Source organism: Mustelus asterias, chromosome 5 (genome assembly GCF_964213995.1).
Source record: "Mustelus asterias chromosome 5, sMusAst1.hap1.1, whole genome shotgun sequence".
Classification (NCBI taxonomy): domain Eukaryota; kingdom Metazoa; phylum Chordata; class Chondrichthyes; order Carcharhiniformes; family Triakidae; genus Mustelus; species Mustelus asterias.
This window is the reverse complement of record NC_135805.1, coordinates 106,072,089-106,097,053: the sequence shown is the minus strand read 5'-3', so window position 1 is coordinate 106,097,053 and position 24,965 is coordinate 106,072,089. Positions and strand designations below refer to the sequence as shown.

The following is a 24,965-nucleotide window of genomic DNA, read 5'->3' as shown; positions in this document are numbered from 1 at the left end:
TGGACATTTCTCAACTATGGGTCATTGCTTGGACTGGATCACATCTGTTGCTGGGATAGGATTGATGCAAGATGAATAAAATGAAGCAATTTTTAAGCTGTGATCAAGCTTTATGAATCTTTCCCAATCTTGGACCATCTATCCTTGATATTGAGAGCCCATTTAGCCAGTAATGTGGTTTCAGGTTCAATGTTCACACTAACTTTTCTCATCTCAGCCAGATCATCAGGAGGGGAATAATGTTTATCCAAATCATGATCTGGTATCCCCAGTTCCAGTGCACATTCTGGTCAAATAACAGGTCAGACACTGCCAAACTGTTTAACCAAGACAGTTCAGAGCAGTTATTGTTGAGATTCTGCACCTCAGCATCAAGACTGTCGGTAAAATGCCAGAGGAAGATTTTCAAACATCACAATTTACATGTGCAGATCCAACAACCTGTTCACTTATAAACCAAGCTGAATTAGTGTACAACTTACTTTTTTTGCCAGTTCACAAGCCTCAGAGGGAGAGTTGAGAATCTCATAGTAGAACACTGAGAAATTAAGGGCAAGACCCAAACGGATTGGGTGCGTTGATGACAGATGTTCCTCTCCAATTTCAAAGGCGGTCTGGTAAGCAGTTTGGGAGTTTCCTATCGCTTCTATGAAACAAAGAAGTACTTTAGTGGAAAAATTGCACACCTTGTGAAATTCTATGAATTCAAAGATCAATTGCTAATAAATTATGTCTCAATTTCTAAATCTGCAATTGCCTGCATTGAAGATACTGGTTGACCTGTACATGACATTTATAGCAGTATTCTGGTCATGACTATTGTACAAATTTGAAGTTGCACAACATTCTTCTCCAGGATTTGTTCAGCCACTGGAATTTAAATCTATCCATTTATCTGGGACATATTCACATGGCAGCTGAAATCAGGAAACAAAACTATACCAAATGACTAGGGCATAACCATTTTTTGGGAGAGGTACACCCTCAAAACAAAAACAAAAAATCCATATTAAGTGGCCATTAACCAATTTTACACCTTGGTCACAAGCATTGCAGTACAAAATTTTACATTTACTTATGGGAACAAGATTTTTAGTACATACTTTTTCGGTCCTCTCCAGAAGCAACTTCAGCAAGGTACCGATAGTAATCTCCTTTCATTTTCAGGTAGAAGACCTTGCTTTCTGAATTACTAGCCTTGGGAATCAAGTAATTATCTAACAATCCCTAAACAAACAAAAAGTCAAAGTTAACATCTTGATTCAAAACAGGAGCCTATATGACAAGTACTAAAATGCCACATGAATGGAAATTGTGCTCAATTTAGGTATGGTTTGAGGAAAGAGATCAAAAGCTGCAAGAAAGCCATTAGCCAATTTTGCATTAAATCTATTTTGTCACAATTGACAAACCCATATGGAATGAACAGCATTACAATTAGCAGGACATGATGGATTGGCAGGAAAACATTGGATATTAAATGAAAGGAGACGGTTTTCCACAAAAGATACTGCTAGCAGCGACAGATTACAATAGCTTGTCTCCAGGTGTTGCCTACACTGCTATCAATTTTCAGAATTCAAATTTTTGGGAGGGAGAACAACAGATACCAAGTCAATATGTTTGGATGAACAGCAGAATTTTATTAATACTGTAATCTTAAACGCGAAAGGTAACATAGCACTTGATCAATATTTAAAAAGAAATACTGAAAACATTCAGGTCTGGTACCCTGCAGAAAGGTAATTGGAGTGTGGAATATTTAACAGGCCAAAGATACTGCGTGACCAGAGAACTTCCGACATTGTTGGAAATTGAATTTTACTGAAGATTTACTTCAAAGCACAATACTGAGGATAACCCTAGGAACAGCTAGTCAACTGGAGTCAATACCAATACCAACACTGCCTCTCCATTTCACTAAGGGCTAAAAATTGCCCTTAGTGTCCTGAGATGCGTAGGTTGGAGGGATTAGTGGGTAGATATGGGGGTAGGGCCTGGGTGGGATTGTGGTCGGTGCAGACTCGATGGGCCGAATGGCCTCTTTCTGTACTGTAGGGTTTCTATGATTTCTCCCCCTGCTCCCCCCAAACCCATCCATGCTCCAAGTCCAAAAAGGAACACCGACCTAAAGTATGATGTACAAATAGATGACCCATCACCAGGTTTGGCTAGTGTTGTTAAAATATGAAACCACTGGATTGCTGCAAAGTTCACCAATGCCCTTCAGAGGAGATATGCGATCCTGAACCAGTCTGGCTTACATAGCACAGCAATTTGGTGGACTCTGAACTGCTCTGAAATGGCCGACTGAGCCAGAGTTGCATTAATTGCTGCCCAAGTCGAGGATTAAAACCAGACTAACTAACCAGCATTGACTGAGGCACTCTAAATGACAAAAGACAACATGCCCTGTTGACCCAAAGCCATCTGGGATGCGCCAAAATTGACAGTACTGTTCCACAAACTAGTCAAGCAACAGCTTCACCAAATCTCTTAGACAATGTTGCAGACTCCATTACCATTTCTGGATTATATCCTGTCCCACCCAAAAAGATGTTGGCATAGTATACAGTTAAGAAAGCAGCCTAGTCCTCATGAATTTACATGGCATCAGGTCAAACCCAGCACCAACTGGCTCCTGCCCTCAGCTGTGGAAACAGTGCTGTTTTCCATGCTTCTTCCAAGTGGCATTCAAAGTGGAACAAAGGTATGGGATGTAATCTGGGTGGGGACAAGCCCTTCCAGAGTGGCTCAGTAGCACCACAACTGAAACAAGTCCTGAAGGGCAAATCTGTCAGTGAGCAGATAGACAAGAACATCAGAGGAAAAGCTACTTTCCTTCATCTTCAGTTGCACCAGTCCATGAGATTAGCCACTGCAGAGTCCTTGGAAGACCAAGTCCTGTCTTCACACTGAGGACACAGTCTAGTATTGTGGCATTTGTGATGACAGTGCCTTTAAAGAAATTTGTTTCTTTTGAGGGACATGTTTAAAATTCAGCTGTTTTGTCTGTAAAACAGGTAGCTCACGTGCTGGGAATGCAGGCTAATGATTAATTTTAGCTAGGGATGTGTTTAATTTGCTTAGATGATGAGTGCAGCTCCAGACACTGCAGCCTGCTTGACTGGCACCCATCCTCCAAATTCATCCCCTACTTCAACCACAGTTGCAGCAGTGCATGATCCACTTGAAACACTGCAACAACTCAAGGCTCCTTCAACCCTGTGATTTCTACCACCAAGAAGGACGTGGGGGGGCGGTTCACACCCATATATCCTACCAGGAGGACCACAAAAAGACAGTTCATTTTATGACTACCAGCAGAAAAACAATGTCAGCCTCCAGCCAAATCTTAATGAGGAAGCACCAGAAAAGGCCTCAAGTCAGGTCGTGATGCTCCAGAGACTGGATGAGCAGACTGAAGTTGCTGCAAGATTATGTTTGTACAAAGCTAGAAACAAAGTGGACAAGAGCACCTATTCTAAAAACAGGAATTGCATCAATTATCTTCTACTTGCAACTGGGAGATCTCGTTAAGCAACCAACTGCATCTATCTCGGAGCTATCTGAAGCAAGCAAACCAAAAAAGGTTACCCAAGGGCAATGGGCACACATTCAATCTCATTAGAATGGAAGCATCCACAGTGGTGTGTATGCAAACAGCCCATTTACAAGGCAGCGAAGTTTATGCAATACTTGTGCTCTGGTTTCCTCCCATAGTCCAAAAATGTGCAGGTTGGGTGGATTGGCCATGCTAAATTGCCTCCTAGTATCAGGGAGATTAGTAGGGTAAAAACACAGGGTTATGGGATAGGGGCTGGGTGGAATTGTCAGTGCAGACTTGATGGGCCAAATGGCATCTTCCTGCGCTGTAGGGATTCTAATCACCAATTCAATTTCCCATCTGGAGTTGTTACTTTTGGAACATGACCAGGTATTATTGCCCATGTAATTGGTGTAGAACACTCATGTCACAAAAAGCATAACTGATAAATGACAAGCTTAAAACCCTCAAGAGGGAGACACAGACCAGGACTGCATGGAGAGAAGACAGTATTTGGCAAAGGAAGATAATTTGGAGTGCCAGAGGTTTTGCTGGAAATTAAACATGCCACAAGATTGTACATCAAGACAAGATACTAAGGAAGGTACTTTTAGATTCATTGTTCATACTTGCATCAAAAAGAGCCCTGTAGAGGTCACTTTCAGTTATGCATTAGAAGGTTAATCAGAGAGCATCATGAATGCATTAGATCAAGTAATTAATGAGAAATCTATGCTTCCACTGCGTAACTGAGGTTAGCATAAATATAGTAGCAAAGAAAGACAACCTTTCAAACAAGTTTTTCTTCCACCTTAAATACATTTGGCTCATTGACGTTCTTTTTGTAATTGCATTTTATAATCAAGACAAGATTATTCAAAGAAATTACAAAAACCTTGCTTCACTCGAGGTTAATTTACCAGTCAGGAACCAATGGCAGGTACAAACAATGTTGACAACTGCAGTGGGACAGATTGTTTCATTCCAAATGTTATCTGAAGTAAAAGGTTCTTAGCTGGACAATAGGGGCCAGAAAGGGGGAATGAATCTTACAAAGCTACCATACAGCTTCTACTTCCCTGCGACCTTGGTAAGGAATGAGTTCTTGAGCATCCTTAATATAAAAGCAAGCTTCAATCAATTCAGTTGCATTTAACATTTAAAAACCAAGCCAGACAATTTCTGGCTTAATTGGGGAGGGAAACAGAGGAAGTGGAAAATATAGCACTAGGAGGAGACTGACAATTTTTAGGGCAGAATATAATGAGGTAAATAAGCAATTCTTGAACCAATTCCAGAGATACATTACCAGGGATACAAGGCTCTGAAGTGTTTGTGTGGGTTTCAGGTAATTACTGGCAGGGGAGGAAAGATGACAATGAAGAAATAAAGAGTTAGATTTGATGTGGAATGCAAGGATAACAGATGCCATGGTTGAATGAGCAGCACAAACTGGAGGTGAAGGGAAGACTTAGTGGTCAGTGTGGAAAAGGGACAAAATGAGCAGTGACGAATCCAAGTGCTGAGGTGGTATAGTCAACAGTGAGGATACTGTGGGAGGGAGGTCATTTGGGAATAGACAGGACTAAAGCAGAACATATTTCACTGAATTTTGTGTTTGAATTAATGGATGATTTTTCTCCCTCCTAATATCACCCAAAGCTGCTCAAGTGCAAAATATGTAACTGAATCAATGAATCTCAGTACAGGAGGCCATTCAGCTGGTCATGTCTGCACCAGTGCTCCACAGCAGCCATTCACCTAGTGCCACTCCCATTTTTTCAGGCAACAGTTCAATTCCCTCTTGAATTCCTGCTGAATCTAGCCCTTAATTTTCAAAAAAATATTGGAAGAAAAATCATTTATACATGATATATTTAGCCAACTTGAAAGTGGACATTTGGCATTTATGAAAGCGTATTTTAAGTGACCAAGACCTTATGAAATTTGCTATTTAATACACCACCTCCAGAATCTCTTGGCTCTTCCACCTTCATAATATCAAATGCATTTATGGTACAAAGTTTGGTGTAAATTAACTTCTGCTTCAAATTTTATATTACAAGGTTTGCACTGGTATGACAAAGATAAGCAAGCAAGTAGTGAAGAGCACAACAAAGCAACTACAAAGGGAGAGCTATGGGGGAAAATGAGAATGTCAGGAAGAATAGAAAAGCAGTACATTTAAGTGGACAGGCTACAGAACACATTCATCTACCAGGAAACCCGAATTTGCCTTGTAGCAAAGTTAGTATGGAGTGACAGTAAGTGGATTAGGAAGGCAAATAGAAAGTTGGCATTTATTGCAAGAGTATAAAAGTCAGTAGAAAATGTTGCTGAGAGACTGCATCTGGGGAGTTGTGTACAGTTGGTCTCCTTACTTTGGAATTCACCTTTTAGGAAAATCTAGAACCGGGGTTACCATCAGAAATTAGGGGTCTTCCATTTAAGAATTTCTGAGACAGTCACTAAATCTGTGGAATTTTCTTCCCCAGAGAGCAGTGGAGGCTCAGACAGATTTCTGTGGAACAGGGGAACAAAGGTTATGGGGCCAGACAGGAAAATGGAGTTGAGGCTACAATTAGATCAGCCATGTTATTACCAAAACAAAAAGCCTCCTATAAATTTATCACTTGTACAAATTACATAAAATCTAATCATGCCTATCAGATAATTGTTAAATACAGTAGACATGACTCTAGTATCGGATTCTCCAATCAATGATCCCACTATCAAGTCCACATTTGGTTGTGTTTCTAATCACGTTATCTTGTCCAGAGACACTCAGTCTGAAAGCAGGCAATTTGATACAACAGGTCCATGCCAGCATTTACACTTGCTTACCTGGGTAAATACTTGACAAGAATAAAGTGGAAGGATATTCATGAGTCCACATTCTCACCCATGTGTTCTGCCGAATACATTTTATATTTGACCCTGGATTTGGAATCTTTCAAGTGGCAGGGATGTCTATCTCAACCCTTTCCAAATCCTCTAATTTTAAAAGATCTAAGTGTTCTGGTCAATTTCTCTTAGTGGAATGCTCTCAGCACAATCCTCCTTCTATATATCTTGCCCTCATGTCCTTCTTGGAAGATGGTGATCAGATCCAAGTTCTAAACGGTTTAACATGAGAATTGTAAGTTTTGTGGCACAAGCAGGTCACTCAGCCCAATTGATCCAAGTTAGTGTTTATGCTTCACACAAGCGTCTCTACAATCTTCATTTCACCCTATTAAAATATCCTATTCCTTTGTGATTCTCCCTAACCAGCAGGCGGGAGCAAATGTAACATTTGCCCTCCTGTTTTATTCACATGATAAAGTTCAACAACTGGTGTAATCAGAACTGCTCCACAATTATGTCTAGATGTCCAAACTCCTAGAAAGTGTCTAGAAATTTCCAAATGGAAACAGTGCTCAAAACAAGCATAAATTGAAATGCTATGCATGAGGAATATTGGCAAGTTAAAGACCACTATTTAAGCAAATTATTCCAAACATTTGGTATTATTTCCAAATTCAACTTCAATTTTTCCTGAAGTATTGTCAGGTCTGGCAGCATCTGTGGTGAAACAGAAGTAACACAATCAAATAGTCATTCGACTGTTTCTCTCCACACAGATGCTGTCAGATCTTGAGTTTCTCCACCACTTTATTCCAGATTCAGCATGCATATTTATTCCCAAATTGATTCAAACTTGGAACTATTCAATAATTTCAAGTGAACAAGAAGCCAAGTGGAAAATTACTCGAACAAGCCAATGTTAAAGGATACAAGACAAAATATTTAGTATATGACCTGCAGATTGCAGAATTCAACCACTTCAAAATACCAACTGCAGCCAACATCATTTGTCCAACAGTGCCAGGGACTTCAGTGACTGTGGAGTTCTCCCATATCTGTGTGGGTTCCCTCTGGGTGCTTTGGTTTCCTCCCATAGTCCAAAGACAAAGGTTGGGGGATTAATGGGGTTGGGGTGGGCCTAGGTAAGATGCTCTGTAGATGAGTTTGGGCAGACTCAAATGGGTTGAATGGCCTCTGCACTGTAGGGATTCTGATTCTAATTCTTGTAGACAAGTCTTGCTTCACACCAATGGCATCAAAACTGCTGTATACACACAAATGTGGATCACTCAGAACATACAACTCTTGGGAGTGCTGTTGCATTGCATAAGCCTCGCCAGCATCCACTGATGGGATAACTATTGTTTGGCAGTAGCAGCATCCGAACACCAGCATTTGCAAATAAGACATGTTAGAATGTAGCATTACCAACCTGCAGAGTTGCTTTATCCTTCAGGCCTGAACCCCCAAATCCCTTTACCCTTGCAGAGACCAGTGCTACTTTGAACAAAAAAAACCCCACCACTTTACATTTACTATCCAGGTGCTGCATCAGCTCCTCCCCCCCCCCCCCCCCCCCTCATCTCATCACCACAGGAGATGGTGGCAGTTATATTGTCACTGGACTAGTAATCCAGAGACCCTGGTTCAAATCTCTAGTAGTTGAAATACAAATCTGAAATAGTAGATGGTCATAAAACACACCACACAACCGAGCAGGAGTAGGTAATGCAACCCCTCAAGTCTGCTCCACCATTCAGTAGGATCATAGTCTCAAACGTCCTGGCACCCACCACATACTGGGTGAAGCCATAGATAACAACCGAGAGAAAAATTATTCATTTGTTTTAAATCTGGCATTTCTTATTCTAGAACTATGGCTTCCTGTTCTAGATTGCCCCACAAAAGAAAACATCCACTCTACGTCTTTGTCAATACATTTTATCATCTCATTAGATATCCTCTCCTAAATTCTGGATTGTGTGCCTAAACTGCTCAAGATTTCTCTGGAATCAATCCAATGATCGTCTCCATTACAAGTGCATCCCCCCTCAAGGGGACCAAAACTATACAGTGCTCCTGGTACAGTCTCACTTATACCCTGTATTGTTACTGGCCTGGCCTACTTGCAACTCTACATCCACAGCAATGTAATGGACTCCCAAATGCCACTGGAAATGGCTGAACAAGCCACTCAGATCAAGGGCAATTAAGGATGGGCAAAAGCTGGTCCAGCCAGCAACACCCACTTCCTTTGAAAAATACATTTATAGCTGTTTACCTATTGAATACTTCACCTTTCAAAAATCTTGATCATTCCCTCCTGTAGGGCTAATCACATATGCACAATGGATACAAGTAGCTAATAATAGAACAAGACCACGATGAGAAAAAAGTGCTCAACTTCTGCAGGTTTCTTCCTAGTTCTTAAATCTACCACATGCACCTCAGGATCCACATGTGACAGTCACCCCATTGCCTCCCTCCCCTGCAACCTCAAAATTAAGCCCATGCAGGCTGGTCATGTTCCCTTTGAGGGGGTTCTTGTATTTTCATTATCCCCACCACAGATGCCAATCTGGCAAGTGCCCAGTCTGAAAGAAAAGCACAGGAACTACATGGGCACCCAGACTTGCAGAAAACATTCAATACAACCCAGCAAATACAATTTCCAGGGCTGTGTAATTTCTTTCAGAATCGTGGCATATATTTAGCCAAATCCTGGCACTTTGTCTTCTCAACTTATTTAATATTTTCCATGAATCTATGCTCAAGGGGCAGTTCGGTGGAATAGTTAGCACTGTTGCCTCTCAGCCTGGATTTGATTGTGCCAACTCAAGCTGGAATACTCTCCCAAGGTTTCCTCCCAGTCCGAAGATGTATAGGTTAGGTGGATTTACATGGTAAAATGTGAGGGGTACAGGGATAAGGGCAGGGGACTAAGTCCATGTAGAGTGCTCTTTTGGAGGTGGATGCAGACTCAATGGGCTCAAATGACCTCCTTCTGCATTGTGGGATTGGTTATCTTACCCTCATTTACCCCTTTTCCAATATTCACCAGTAAAAACTCCTCCACATAATCCTTTGGGCCTACCAGCAACAGCAAGAATAATGGGACTCATTCTCTGCAAGAGCAATTTAAAAGTTAGCAATTGTTACAGCACTGGAGATCAATATCTGACTTTTTAGTTCGCAACAGGCACATTGGATTTATGTGGTTGTGGGAAAGGGAAGTGAGCTGCAAAAGGTACCTAGTACTGAATGGCATGGAGTTCAAATTTAATAGGTTTCATCTGCACAAAAATCAGGACATGACCCATTTTATACAGTTAGTATGCCCATACAAGAAACTCAGACCCAGAAAGTGGCTGTGATTAGCCTGGTGTATTTTAGCTGCTTTTCTGCTGACAGGCTGAACAGACTCCTACTGAACTGCAAATTTTCCATGTTTCTATCACATTACCCACACATTCATTGTCCACCCCTCAATTGTCCTCGAAATGTGGCACTTGCATTCAAGAGTCAACCACATTGCTGTGGATCTAGAATCACATGCACACATGTTTGGGGGCGTCACTTGACAAGAGCACAGGAATAGCTGTATTTCCATGAGCTCCAGCGCAATTCAGACTGCAATCCTGTGATTACACAGCTCATACTTGCCTAATCTGGAAGTGAGAATTCTATATTAAGTCCCAAGAATATTACTGGTTGAACAGATGAATGCAAAGAAATAAGAAAATAGTTGACAAAAGAGTAGTCAGAAGTAACTGGGGTGGAACAGACTCTAATATGGCAAGAACGGGTTCTTGATCAGGCACTCAAGGCAAAACAACTCTTGACTGCCAAGATTAAAAGACCAGCGAGAAGAAACTTGGTTTATTAGCATAAAATCAGTTCTCATACTATAGAACATAATAGTGGCAAAAGGATTTAAGTGACGGAGAGACCCATTACTGTCAAAAATGCAACTTCTTCAGTTGAGGCCCACTTGTGTGCTATGCCAGAATTCAACCTGGAGAACAGCAGCCAGAAGAAAAAAATGTCTGTTCAGACTGTTTGCCAGAAGGACCTGAAGGTAAGCTCGTAGTCAATTTCTTGAGGGATGGCTGCCACATTTCCTTAATTTAGAAATGAAATCTGAGCACATTAAGTTAGAAAGGCCACACCATGTTCAAGGCTGAGGGACAAACAACCCCAGCCTGTTAATTGTATTTTTATGACTTCCAAGATCACCAAAGAGTATTGGAGGCAGCTAGATGTAATGGGGCCTTGCTCTATGATGGAGCAATGGTCACTTTTTTCAAGATTTCTCAGCAGTGACAAGAGGCACAAGGGTTTCAAAGACAACTGAAAGCCACTGGATTACAAAATGCCATATAGTATCCTGTTAGACTAAAGGCAACATTCAGCAACTCCAAGTGAATCTGGCCAAAGCCATGACTTTTGTGAACTCCGTGGAAGGCAATAATGGAGTAGCAGACTGCAGTTCACCAAAATATGGACTCTATCCCTTTTCATTATAATCCCTTGCTGATTCTGTGTTGCTATTTATCATTCTGACAACAGTGATCTAGTAATTGAGCAGTGACCTTTTTCTCCTCTAGATTGGCAGGGACTTCCATTTGTCCTAAGAGGACAATATTCCTCAGTATATTCCTTCTAATTAGCGAGTACACTACAGATTATACAACACTAGGGCTGTGTATAAATATCCATCTTCCTTTCTTTTCACCTGTGTGCTTAGTATTATATGCCTTATGGCATCCTTTGCTCTGATGATAAATATTAGTGCCTCTACTGGGAGGTAGGCAAGTGGCTCAAGTCTTAATAGGAGGAATTAGAATGCAGAAATAGTATTCTGTATTCACTTTTTCTGGCATATCTTCTCTTTTTTGATTAGCAAGACTCCATGATGTAATTATGGAAAGTTTATAGGTATAACCCTATTCACATTTGGTAAGGAAAACCCCCTTAGAACTAATGGTTGTGTGTTTTTTTAATTGCTGGGGGTTAACAAATCTTTAATTGGTTCCTGCAAGAGTACAGACAAATCTCATGCTTAAGACTGCTACTTTTGGTATAGCTGGAGATGGGGAAATCTTTGGCAGCAAGCCAATTTCTGAATGTCAATATCCTACACTCTTTGGCTGAACAAAACAGTAGTTACATCATCTTGTTAAAACAATGTCTTTCCTTGACAAGGAGAAAGTTAACATATCCTTGTTACAAGAAACTCAACTGGATGACAATGAACCCGAAATTTAAGCAGACTGGGTGGGACTGGTGATTTTTGCCTCATTCTTGACTGGTTTTAGTTAGGAATGCATCTTTCAGATTGGAGCTGTGGAAAGAGCAATGCAGTAATGAATGTCTATGGCCTTACAAATTATTCATTTTTTTTGTGTCTTTGAATTAGCATAAAATTGCTTCAGACTTGGGACTTCAACTCTCACCTTGATCCTTTGATGTACAAACGTCCCATGACTAGGAATCCTCCCACTCAACAGGCAAAGGGATCAAGATGTGAGGAAGTGGGGAACTTCATGTTTGGAGAACACTACATCAAAATGATAAAGAGTTCACCTTCTCTGCTCCCCACCAATACTACTAGAATTGATTTTTCATGCCGGAAACAATATTACACTGATCTGCTCCACAGCAGTATTGTGATCTGATCACACTTTGGTCTTCCTGGAATTTTTATTCAAGGGGCTTCATCCTCAGTCTGCATCCAGGAGATTTAACATCTCTGCGCAAGGATAACTTTATCTCATGCTTTCAGGCTGAAGTCAATCTTTTCTACTGAAGGCAAATCTGTCTGAAGTAAGCCCCTCCATTCTGTGCAAAGGGATTCGGTCATTTCGTAAATAGCTAATAAAAAATGCTGGAGCAACAGCTTCAAGTAAAACTGGCCAAAGTAGAGGGAGTTTGCTAAGAATTCTAGCTACTAAATGGTGAAAGAAATTAATTCAATCCAAACAGCTGGCTCAATGTGCCGAGTTTAGCATATAAAGTTTACTTAGTCACAAGTAGGCTTACACTAACACTACAATGAAGTTGCTCTGAAAATCCTCCAGTTGCCACATTCTGGCACTTCTTTGGATACAGAGAGGGAGAATTTAGCATGGCCAATGCACTTAACTAGCATGTCTTTTGGACTGTGGGATGAAACCCATGCAAGCACAGGGAGAATGTGCAGACTTCCACAGTGACCCAAGCCAGGAATGGAACCTGAACAAAAACACGAGTTTAGAAATAAACTGAGTAACTAACTCTTTTCCTCTTTGGGGTGGCATGCCTCAGCGCCAGGGACGCAGGTCACTGTGTAGAGTTTGCACATTGTCCGTGCCTGCGTGGGTTTCCTCCAAGTGCTCCGGTTTCCTCCCACAGTCCAAAGATGTGCAGGTTAGGTTGATTGGCCATGCTAAATTGATCCTAGTGTCAGGGGGATTAGCAGGCTAAATATCAGAGGTTACAGGAATAAGGCCAGGGTAGGATTGTGGTCAGTGTAGATTCAAAGAGCTGAATGGCCTCCTTCTGCACTGTCAGGATTCTATATTCGGCTCTCCTTAGGGCTATAGACTGCTAGATTCTGTGGGTAATAGGATAATTAAGGCAGAGGGTCTTAAGGTATTTAAAAGCTTCCATGCAGCTTTATATAAATCAGTCTGAAGGTACACTTACATCTGGAACCTCTCCTCAACTTCCAAAGGTCAACCCTAAATGCCCCCATTTGTAAGGGGAAATGGTTTTTGCCTTGAGGGACCTGAAAGCTCCAGGGCCAGATAGGTTTAGGGGTGAATGTTAAGGAATTTAAAGAGTTGCAAATTTGATCAGTATGTATAACCACTTGAAGCCCATTATCTCCTTGATTTTGAAGGCAGGTAAGAATCCTGAGGAACGTACGTGCGATATCAGTCAATTTCACTCTTGAAATAGTCAGCAAAGACACTGGCATTGTGTCTAGAAAAAAAAACACACCCCTTGATTATCCAGGGCAATCAGACTGGGAACATAGGCGGCCAGAATCCATGTAATGTTAGGTTATTGATTATTCAGATCTTCCAAAAGCAGGTGACAAATAGCTAGTTTGGGAAGAGCGTCCTTGCAGACATCATTGCCAAAACATTTGGGCATTTACAAACTATATTAAATTGTAAGTCATTGTATAAGCAAGGATAGGAAATTTGATTTATTCCATCTTTTAAAAAGTTGTCTAAAGTTTTTAAACTTCAGGGTTTGTCATGTTAGGAGAATTCAAAGCCATGGTTTGCTCCTCTTGCTCCATGTGGGAGAATGGACACATTTCCAGTGCCCAGGGCCACCATGTGTGCGGGAAGTGTCCAGCTACAGCACCTGGAAGCTTGTGTTTCACAGCCAGAACAGCAGCTGAGGACACCAGTCCATCCACGAGTCAGAGCATTGTGGATAGCATGATGAGAGAGGTAGTCACACCACAGCTGAAGTGACCCAAGGAAGGAAGGGAATGGGTGGCCACCAGACAGTCCAAGAAAAACAGCAGATAGTTCAGGAGTCCCCTATTTCTTTCAGACAACACCAAGCTCTGGCACCACAAGCAGCCTCTCTGTATAGGAGGGGAGGAAGGGCAATAGTAATGAGATTCTATAGTCAGGGGAGCAGATGAGCAGTACTGTGGCTGTCAATATGACTCCAGGATGGTGTGTTGCCTCTGGTGGTAGGGTCCGGAATGTCACTAACTGTTGTAGGGCATCATGAAGGGAGAGGGTGATAAGGCAGAGGTAATTGCACATGTTGGCACAATGACATGGGTAGAAAGAGGGATGAGGTCTTGCATCAAGAATTCAGAGAGTTAGGCAGTAAACTAAACAGCAGGACCTCTGGGAGCAATCCCGAGATTACAACTAGTGCAACGTGAGGGGAAGCACAGAAATAGGAGAAAAGTACAAATGAATGCGTGGCTTAAGAGTTGTGCTGGAGGGAGGGTTTTAGATTCCTGGATCACTGGCACAGGTGGGGCCTGTACAAGTGGGATGGTCTACATCTGAATCAGAGCAGGACTAACATCCTTGCAGGATGTGTTGTTTATGCTGTTGGGAGGAGTTTAAACTAATTTGGCAGGGGGAGAAACACTTAGCAGAATAAGGGCACAGCATTATACAGTAAAACAATGTCAGGGAGTACAACTGTATTAAGCTTAAGGGAGTACAGTAAGGCTGAATGCCCTCGAATAGTAACCACAGATGTGGTTGAGGGAGGGTCAGGATTGGCAATTCAACATTCCAGGATATAGAATTTTCAGGCAAGCTAGGGGAGGGGGTAAAAGAGGGAGGCATTGCATTGTTAAGGAGTCAGTTACTGTAGTAAGGAGAGATGATACCTTGGAGGGGACATCAAATCAAGCCTTGTGGGTAGAGCTTAGGAACAAAAAAAAAGGCAGCCACAGTTAGGTGTTTATTTATAGACCCCCCAGTCAGAAAATTGAGTAAATATGAGCACAAGACATGGTGGTATGTAAAAATAACATAAGAAATAGGAGTAGGCCACCTAGCCCCTCAAGCCTGCTCCGCCATTCAATAAGATCATGGCTGATCTGATAGTGGGTTCAGTTCCACTTACCTGCCCACTCCCCATAACCCTTGATTCCCTAATGGTTAAAAATCTGTGACTTAAACACATTTAACGAGGTAGCCTCTATTGCTTCATTGGGCAGAGAATTCCAAAGATTCACTACCCTCTAGAAGGTCCCCCTCAACTGTTCCAAATCGACTCCCCCGTATTTTGAGGCTATGCCCCCTAGTTCTTGTTTCCATTGCAAGTGGAAATAACCTCGCTGCTTCTACCCTGTCTAGCCCCTTCATTATCTTATATGTCTCTATAAGGTCTCCCCTCAACCTTCTAAACTCCAATGAGTACAGGCCCAGTCTACTCGATCTCTCCTCATAAGCTAACCCCCTCATCTCCGGAATCAACCTGGTGAACCTTCTCTGTACCCCCTCCAAAGCTAATATATCCTTTCTTAAATAAGGGGACCAAAATTATACACAGTACTCTAGGTGCGGCCTCACCAGTACCCTGTACAGTTGCCGCATGACCTCCCTGTTTTTACACTCCATCCCTCTCGCGATAAAGGCCAACATTCCATTTGCCTTCTTGATCACCTGCTGCACCTGCAAGCTGAGTTTTTGTGATTCGTGCACAAGGACCCCCAGGTCCCTCTGCACAGTAGCATGTTGTAATTTTTCACCGTTTAAATAATAGTCCATTTTACTATTATTCCATCCAAAGTGGATAACCTCACACTTGTCAACATTATACTCCATCTGCCAGATCCTTGCCCACTCACTTAGCCTATCCAAATCTCTCACTGTCCCACCAATTAGTCTGTGGTTCCAGTCTACATTAGCCAACTCCACCCTCATCCTATTGTAATCCCCCTTGTTCAAGCAAAGGACACTGGTTTGGGACCCTACTTTCTCCCCCTCCATCTGTATTAGAAATTCAACCATATTGTGATCACTCATTCCAGAGGATCTCTCAAGGAGATTATTAATTTTATCTGTCTCATTACACAGGACCAGATCCAAGATAGCTTGCTCCCTCGTAGGTTCTGTAACATGCTGTTAGAGGAAACTATCGCGACAGCATTCTAAGAACTCAAGTCCAGCGCGTCCGACTGGAGTCAACCAATCAATATGGAGGTTAAAATCCCCAATGATTATTGCGGTTCCATTTCTACATGCATCTGTTATTGGTTTGTTTATAGCCCGCCCCACCTTGAAGTTATTTGGGGGCCTATAGACTATGCCCAACTGTGACTTTTTCCCCTTACTATTCCTTATCTCCATCCACACCGATTCCACATTTTGCTCCTTAGAGCCTATATCATCCCTCACTAATCGCCCTGATGTTATCCTTAATTAACAGAGCTACCCCACCTCCTTTTCCTTCCCATCTATCCTTCCGAATTGTCTGATACCCCTGGATATTTAGTTCCCAGTCCTGGTCACCCTGCAACCACGTTTCTGTAATGGCCACTAGATCATACCCATTTGTACTGATTTGTGCCGTCAACTCATTCACTTTGTTTCGAATGCTACGTGCATTCAGGTAAAGTGTCTTTATGTTTGTCTTTCTTACCTGGACACGATTTGTTAGTGCATTCCTTTGTTTGCATGCTCTGTCCCTTCCTGTCACAGACTGGTTATTCTTCCCCAGACTATCACCTTGCACTGTGTTGACCACCTCCCTTCTCATGCTCGTCATCTTTTTTACTCTGCCAGAGGTTAGATTCCTGCCACCTTCTATACTCTGTTCTATTACGTGGTCTGGAAACTTTACTAACCTCTCCTGAGCCCTAGGTGAAAGTCCTCATCATTAACCTGCACTCCTACCCTCTCCTTTACCTTTGATTTTCTAATAAACTGAACCCCCCCCCCATTTAGTTTAAAGCCCTATAGAGAAATTATAGTAAGAGATTCAACTTTGCCATCACTAATGGGGATAGTATCAAGGGGTTGGATGGAGTGGATTTCTTAAAAATCATACAGGAGAACTTTCAAAGCCAATATGCAGAGGGTCCAACAAGGGAAGGAGCTGTGCTGAACCCAATTCTGGGAATGAAGCTGGATAGGTGGTTGAGGGGGAGAATTTTAGCGATAGCAAATCACAAAATCGTACCAAGAAAGAAGTTGCAATAACGTTTTGGATTGGGGAGAGTGGATTTTAATAAAGGTAACTGGGAACAGCGACTAGTAGGGAAATCTACAAAATGACATGGCTAGTAAAAGTCAGAAAATTCCCAAGATATTCCAGAAATATATGGGAAGAGGATTAGTAGGGACCATTGGAGACTAAGGGGGCAATCTGTGAGTGGAACCACAGAACACTGGTACAGTGTTCAATGAATACTTCATATGTCTTCATTAAAGAGAGTGAGGATGAAGGTTTGAGATTCAGGGAGAGAGACTGAGGTTCTTGAGCAAATTGACATAAGGACAGACAAGGTATTGCAGGTGTTGGCAGGCTTCAGTAGACAAATCTCCAGGATCAGATAAATTGTGTCCCAGACTGTTGTGAGAGGCAAGGGAGGATATTGCAGGAGCTTGGACCCAACTTTTGAATTCTTCTTTGGCCACAGGGGAGGTGCTAGAGGACTGGGGAACACAATGTGGTTCTGCTATTTAAGAAGTACTGTAGAGATAAGCCAGGGAACTACAGACCAGCGTGTCTCACGTCAGTGGTAAGGAAACTATTGGAGTAATTTCTGAAGGAGAGCATCTATCTCCACTTGGAAAGCAAAGGCTTGATCAGCGATAGTCAGCGGGTCATGCCCAATAAATTTGATTGAATGTGAGGTGGCCAGGTATGTAAATGAGGGTAGTGCAGTTAATTTTGATTTATTATTGTCACATGTATTAACAGTGAAAAGTATGGTTTCTTGTATTCTATACAGACAACACATACTGTTCATAGAGAAGGAAACGAGAGAGTGCAGAATGTAGTGTTACAGTCATAGCTAGGGTGCAGACAAAGATCAACTTAATGCGAGGTAGGTCCATTCAAAAGTCTGACAGCAACAGGGAAGAAGCTGTTCAAGTTAGTTGGTACATGACCTCAGACTTTTGTATCTGAGGTGCATGGATAAGGTGCTTGATTGTGCTGGCTGCTTTGCCGAAGCAGCAGGAAGTGTAGACAGATGGGAGGTTGGTTTGCGTGATGGATTGGGCTACATTCATGACTGTTTGTAGTTTCTTGTGGTCTTGGGCAGAGCAGGAGCCATACCAAGCTGTGATACAACCATAAAGAATGCTTTCTATGGTGCATCTGTAAATGTTGGAGTGTCATAGCTGACATGCAAACTTCTTTAGCCTTCTGAGACAGAAGAGGCTTTGGGAGGAGGAGGAAAGAGAGAGAGAAGAGACCAGGACAGGTTGTTGGTGATCTGGACACCTAAAAACTTGACGCTCTCGACCCTTTCATCCCCATTGATGTGGGCAGGGGCATGTTCTCCTTTACACTTCCTGAAGTCAATGATATTTCCTTGGTTTTCTTGACATCAAGGGAGAGATTGTCACCGCACCAGTTCACCAGATTCTCTCATTCCTGTACTCTGTTTTGTCATTGCTTGAGATCCGACCCAATACAGTGGTGTCATCAGCAAACTTGAAAATGGAACTGGAAGGGAATTTGGCCACAGTCATAGGTGTATAAAGAGTAGAGCAAGGGGCTGAGAACAATCTTGTCAGGCACTGGTGTTGAGGATGATTGTGGAGGTGTTGTTGCCTATTCTTACTGATTTGGTCTGTAGGTTAGGAAATTCAGGATCCAGTCGCAGAGGGAGGAGCTGAGGCCCAGGAGTTTGGAGATAAATTTCATGGGAATAGTGTTGTTGAAGGCTGAGCTGTGGCCTGACATAGATGTCTCAGGGTTGAGTGCAGGGCCAGGGAGATGGCATCTGCTGTGGACCTGTTGCAACAGTAGGCCAACTGCAGTGGATCCAGGTAGTCTGGGAGGCTGGAATTGATTCGTACCATGATTAGCCATTTGAAGCACTTCATAATGATGGATATCAGACGTATGTTATATGAATTTCAGTAAAGCCTTTGACAAGATCCCAATTGGGAAACTCAAGGCAAATGCCCATGGTATACAGGGTAATTTGATTAAGTAGATTCAAAATTCTGGTTGCCTCATTACAGGAAGGATGTGGAAAAGATTGAAAGGGTGCAGAGGAGATTTACAAGGATGTTGCCTGGATTGAGTGGCATGCCTTATGAGGATAGGCTGAAGGAGCTCAGTCTTTTCTCCTTGGAGAGACGTAGGATGAGAGGAGACCTAATAGAGGTATACAAGATGTTGAGAGGCATAAGTCAGGTGGACTCTGAGGCTTTTTCCCAAGGTGGAAATGGCTGCTACGAGAGGACACAGGTTTAAGGCACTGGGGTGTAGGTACAGGGGAAATGTTAGGTGGAAATTTTTCACACAGAGGGTGGTGGGCGAGTGGAATCGGCTGCCGTCAGTGGTGGTGGAGGCAAACTCAATAGGATCTTTTAAGAGACTCCTGGATGAGTACATGGGACTTAATAGGATGGAGGGTTATAGGTAGGCCTAAAAGGTAGGGATATGTTCGGCACAACTTGTGGGGCCGAAGGGCCTGTTTTGTGCTGTAGTTTTCTATGTTTCTAAAATTGGCTTGGTTGTGGGAGAGAGGGCGATGACAGAAGGTAAAAGCAAAATACTACCGATGATGGAATCTGAAACAAAAACAGCAAGTGCTGGAAATTCTCAGCAATTCTGATAGCATCTGTGGAGAGAGAATAGAGCCGCCATTTCGACTTTGTTAGTGTCCAGTGGTGTACCAAATGGATCTGTGCTATATGAACAACGTGGGGTGGGGTTAGTAAGTTTGTAGCTGACAAAGATTGGCCGAGTGGTTAACAGTAAGGCTGAGAGATTTGGGCTACAAGATATAAACAGGATTGTCAAAGAGACAGGCAAGTGTCAGATCCTAAAGTGCGAGGTGATACACCTTGGAAGGAGTAATTTGTATTCAATGAACAGCATGGCACTAGGAAGTTCTGCAAAACAAAAGGGACCTTGGTGTGTGTCCATAGATCCCTGAAGACAGAAGGGCATGTTAGTAGGGTGGTGAAAAAGGCATACAGGACACAAGGCATAGCAGGGAAAGCATGCTGGAGTTATATAGAACTTGCCCAGCTAGAGTAGTGTGCAGTTCTGGTTGCCACATTATAGGAATGATCTGATTGCACTGGAGGGGATACAGAGGAGATTCACCAGGATGCTGTCTGGGTTGGAATATTCAGGTTATGAAGAGAGGTTGAATAGGCTCGGATTGTTTCCGTTGGAGCAGAGAAGACCAAGAGGTGACCTGATTGAGGTTTACAAAATTATGAGGGGCACGGAGTGGATAAGGAGCAGCTGTTCCCCTTAGTCAAGAGCCAGTCACAAGGGGACAATCAAGGATGTCTCATCCTTGATCTGATGAGCACTTGGCACGTCACAACATTTAAGACTATGGGCCAAGCGCCGGTAAAATGGGATTAAGTAGGAGGTCAGATGAAGATTCAATAGGCCAAATGGCCTCTTCTGCACTGTACCAATTCTAGCACTCATTAAATAGAAAAGGCTTTTGACTGGATGGAATGGAATCATTGGTTCTACATTGCAGAAATTTGGACAGGGCAGGGAGGCTGTTAAGTGCTTTATAAAAAAAGCACTGTTCTTACTAACAGCTATAGATTTGATCATTTCAGTCTTCGGCAAATAATTAGGCAGGATTGTCGATTATTGTATGTAGTACAATTGAGCGGTAAGCAACACAAGATCACAGTATACACAGATGTTCTGCTATTCAAGTCTAAGTTGGATGACTCTGATCCTGCAATTGTTGCTCTTGGGCAGGCTTGGCTCCTTTTCAGGCTATAAAATTAATTTTGCAAAATCAGAGGTTATGCCTCTGATAAAGGCTTAGAGGGAGGGAGACCTTTTCTCCTCTTTCCAAGGGTTTACTTATTTGGGTATATCCATTACTCCTCATTCCTACAGTTTTACAAGTCTGCACTGACCCTCCGAAAGAGCATCTTAACCAGGGACAACTCCCCTCCCTATCTCCCATGTATTTTACCATGGCTAAAATAAACCTATAGACTGCAGAAAGAAACCACAAAATCCAGGGGAAAACAAACCCACGCGGAAGGTGAACACAAAAACTCCACATCTAGGAGGAAACCCAGTCAGTCACCCAAGGCTGGAATTGAACCTGGATCCCTGGCATAGTTAGAGCTCAACAAGATATTTTATACTTGCCTGAGTTTGATCCTTTGCACTAGGACAAAGACATAACTGACGCCAATGAGAAATGGCAGTACAATATCCTAACATTTGTGGTATGGAAGAATATCCTTTGCGCCTGGATTAGTGATAAGTTTCCTTCTGTTCAGAATTGGCACAAAATTGGGAAATGTATCCCCATTAGATTTCCTAACTTGTATAATCTGATATAAGTTGGGTTCTGTAACGTCCGACTTACCCCTTTAAAAAAGGTTTTCCATAGGCTATATAGCAGCGCATCTAGTCTACTATATGCAAGGGTGTGCATCACTCTCTCTCCCCCCCCCCCCCCCCCCATCCATCCTGTTACTTGTCCTCAGCACTGGATGTACTGAATATTTCTCCTGTCTTTCTATATTTATGCAAAAATGATCAAGCTGTCCTGTACCAGTTGAGGGGTTATGTTACTTGAAAAATTGAACAGCTCTAGAATATATTTTCAAAATATGTCTTTTTTTGCAGGAAGGCCCTACAACAATTAAAGTTTAATTCCAGGTTTTCATGGAATTCAAATTTCACCACCTGCCATGTTAGGATCCAGGTCCCCAGAGTACCACCCTAGGTTTCTGGATTACTTGTCTTGTGAAAATACTGCTATATCATTGCCATCTTTATTAACGATTCACGTGTTAATGAAAGGTAGCAGACAGTGCATCAAACCAACATCTTGCTGGTGTCCCCACACATTTAAGCCTATGATAGGAAGTTTTAATGCATAAATAGCTGTATTTCAAATTCCTGGACATGGCCCTATTTCAAGCTCAAGGCCTCAGATTCCCTTACACAGAACTGACCTGGTGCCCTGCAGTTGTTCAAAACTTCCTACGTTCGCATATCAAGTTACTCAGGTTGCAACTGTAATGTGGATTGCACTCCCAGTAGCACAGAAGTAAAACCCGCATTTAGGATATCTAAAAATGAGGTGCAAGTCAGAACAGGCAAATTGAGAACTTCAGTCTGGGGCTGCCAACAGACAAGACTTTTACTGATTGCTTCAGAAGAATGACTAGTTTGGTTCAAAACTTCAAAAAAATGGTTCAGCTATTGATGAAAAACAACACAAACCAGATTTGCACTAAACGCCAAAGCAATGTTGGCTGCAAAAGGAAGCTAACAAAATAAAGATGACCAATAGTATATGATTCACACCAATTCGCCACACCCAGCATACACACCCTAGGTGAACTAACCTACCACAAAACATGTCAAGCCATTTACAGTCACTCCCAGGCAGTATCCCGAGCATTCAATGAACACACGGATTTGGAATGTTACAAACAAGATCTCTCAACAAGCTACTACAATTGTGGCAAAAAACGGAAAGACTCAATTTTCCACTACATAGAAAATGTCTAGTTGAGAAAAAGACCACTATCATAACAAATTCAACTGCATTTTGAGTGTTTTGGCCCAGACAGGTCCTTTAGCAGTGAAAATTCCTTTATCGAAGGGAACATAAAAAAGCAGCAGTCATGCCAATTACAATTCAGTTTGGGTGCTTAATTCAGGACTGGCATATTATTGACAGGCAGGGTCTTAATCTGACTGTTCAGATTAAAAATCGATTTACAGTCAATAATAGTGACAATTACAGAGTATTTAGCCAACACAACCACAGAAGGCATAAATTAGGCAATGACTTTCTTCTCGCAGGAGGAAAAAGTATTGGCCAAATAGCTTCAGATAGATGTTTAAAACTAACTCAATTTTCCTTATTTGTTCAATAATCAGTTATGCAAATCCAAAGAGTACATAAGGAACTACATTTTTTTTGCCCATGATGAGCCAACAGTAACCTTGGAACGACCAAAGACATTATAGTTCCTGATTAACTTTTTCAAAAAAAAGTCAGTCCATGAATGGCTGCAGTATTGAGGATCAATTGGATATAGATTTTAAAAAACAGTCACGTTGTCGCAACCTTGCCGTTATGAAGAAATTAGGTTTGAAGGACCATTTCAGGTATTTTTACATCTTAAAACACGTGTTTAAGGCGAATGGCATACTGACCCAGAAAATCTATAATAGCCTCAGACCGAAAAAAGCAGCGCCCTATAGACCAGACTTCCTAGATTCCAGTTCGTTCGTAAAGTCTTCCTTTTATAAAGAAAAGCTAGAATTGACCATTTAACACCTCAAGAAAGGGGTTTCGACGAAATAATAGTTGTTTTCTGCACCTCGAGGTAGACAATCTCACCATTTAAAAAAAACAATCATTCAGCTGAGTTTTTTCCTCACTGGGATCAAACACACCCCACCCCTTTTGTTCTTACCAGGACGTCGTTGCAGATTTCACTCAGCTCCGATTCCACTTTTTCCCGGTAATTTCGGATTTGCTCCAGGTGCCGCTCGTCCGTGCCGCCCTTCTGCTCCACGCTGGAGATGACCCTCCAGGCCGACCGGCGGGTGCCCACCACGTTCTTGTAGGCGACCGAGAGCAGGTTCCGCTCCTCGGTCGACAGCTCGGAGCCCTGCTCGGTCACCGCTTTCATCACGGCCGCCATGTCTTCGTACCTCTCGGCCTGCTCGGCCAGCTTGGCCCGCTGGACCTGCTCCTCGTTCTCCGGGTTGCTGCTGTTGACCTGCTCGGCCTGCTGGCTCGGCTCGACCCGCTGGCTCTGCTCGACCCCCTCGGTGTTCTCCATGGCTTGTTCCCCTCCGGCTGATCGAACTCCGGGCTGGCCTGGGCGAGGGAAGGAGGAGGAGGAGATGGAGGGGGGGGTTTGGCTTTCTCTTGGGTGTTTTCCTTGTTCAAAAACAGTGGAGGGGGAACAAGGACTCCGTTCGCTTTAATTCCTCTCTCCTTTTAATCACTCTCTCCAGTCACTGCTAACAGAAATAAAATAAGGTGAGCGGATAGGAAGTCAGCAGAGGAAGAGATAGAGAAGTAGAATAGTTAGACACACACTGACTGAATCCCTGGACTTACACATTTCCCTCCACAATCTGTCCTAATTTTCAATATGTGCAAAGAGCAGATTACCAACAAAAACAGGAAAATGGCGGATTTAAATAAAAAATTTCTCGAAACAGAAAGATTTGATTCTGGAAGCAAATTTATGTAATTTCTTTCATTATTAATTCAAATATGCCCTTCGCCTCCCCATGCACACAGTGCTGAACATCCCGGGCTCCCACTAACCTTCCTCCCGCTCAGTCGTTCCTCAAATGGCTCAGCTCCGACCAGGCAGAGCGAAAGACCCCGCCCAACCCCCCGCCTCACTCCCACCTTGACAGGCGGCTCGCGCCCCGCCCCGCTCCCTTCCGCGCGCTTTGTCGTGACGGGCAGGCGCGTCCGCCAATGGGAAGATGGAGGCGGCAGCCCGACGGGCGGCGGCTGGCCAATCGGCTGAGGGCCCCCGTCGGCTGGGCGGGCTCTCTGACCGGGAGAGGCCACGGGGTTTCCTCCAATTACACACAGGGTGGGAATGACGTGCCTGTTGCCATGGCGATGGCCAAGAGCCCTGGAATGGACAAGGGTGTGGTAGCCAGAACAGATAGAGGGATGGGGGAAAGAGAGGATGAGGGCGGAGAGAGGGATGAGAACGGAGGGAGGGAGGAGAGTAGGATGATGGTGGGAATTGGGAGGGATGTGAGAGGGGGGGGGGGAGGGAGGGATGTGAGAGGGGGGGGGGGGGGGAGGGAGGGATGTGAGAGGGGGGGGGGGGGAGGGAGGGATGTGAGAGGGGGGGGGGGGGGGGAGGGAGGGATGTGAGAGGGGGGGGGGGGGAGGGAG

General features: G+C 43.1%; 1 protein-coding gene across 4 annotated transcripts in view; it reads right to left on the bottom strand.

The window, feature by feature from the left end:
• ywhaqa (tyrosine 3-monooxygenase/tryptophan 5-monooxygenase activation protein, theta polypeptide a) overlaps positions 1-24,503 on the bottom strand; it is a 31,544-nt gene extending 7,041 nt beyond the window's left edge. Inside the window, exons 1-4 of one of the 4 annotated variants that reach the window (XM_078213152.1) lie at positions 24,372-24,503; positions 23,503-24,058; positions 1,104-1,227; positions 483-646 (exon numbers count right to left, since the gene is read on the bottom strand). In XM_078213152.1, coding sequence (XP_078069278.1) covers positions 483-646; positions 1,104-1,227; positions 23,503-23,874 — 660 coding nt within the window. In that variant the 5' untranslated portion in view covers positions 23,875-24,058; positions 24,372-24,503. Of the gene's footprint in view, positions 1-482; positions 647-1,103; positions 1,228-23,502; positions 24,059-24,158 lie in introns of all 4 variants that reach the window. The other 3 variants (XM_078213156.1, XM_078213153.1, XM_078213155.1) reach the window with 3 other exon arrangements.
• Positions 24,504-24,965: the final 462 nt, after the last annotated feature.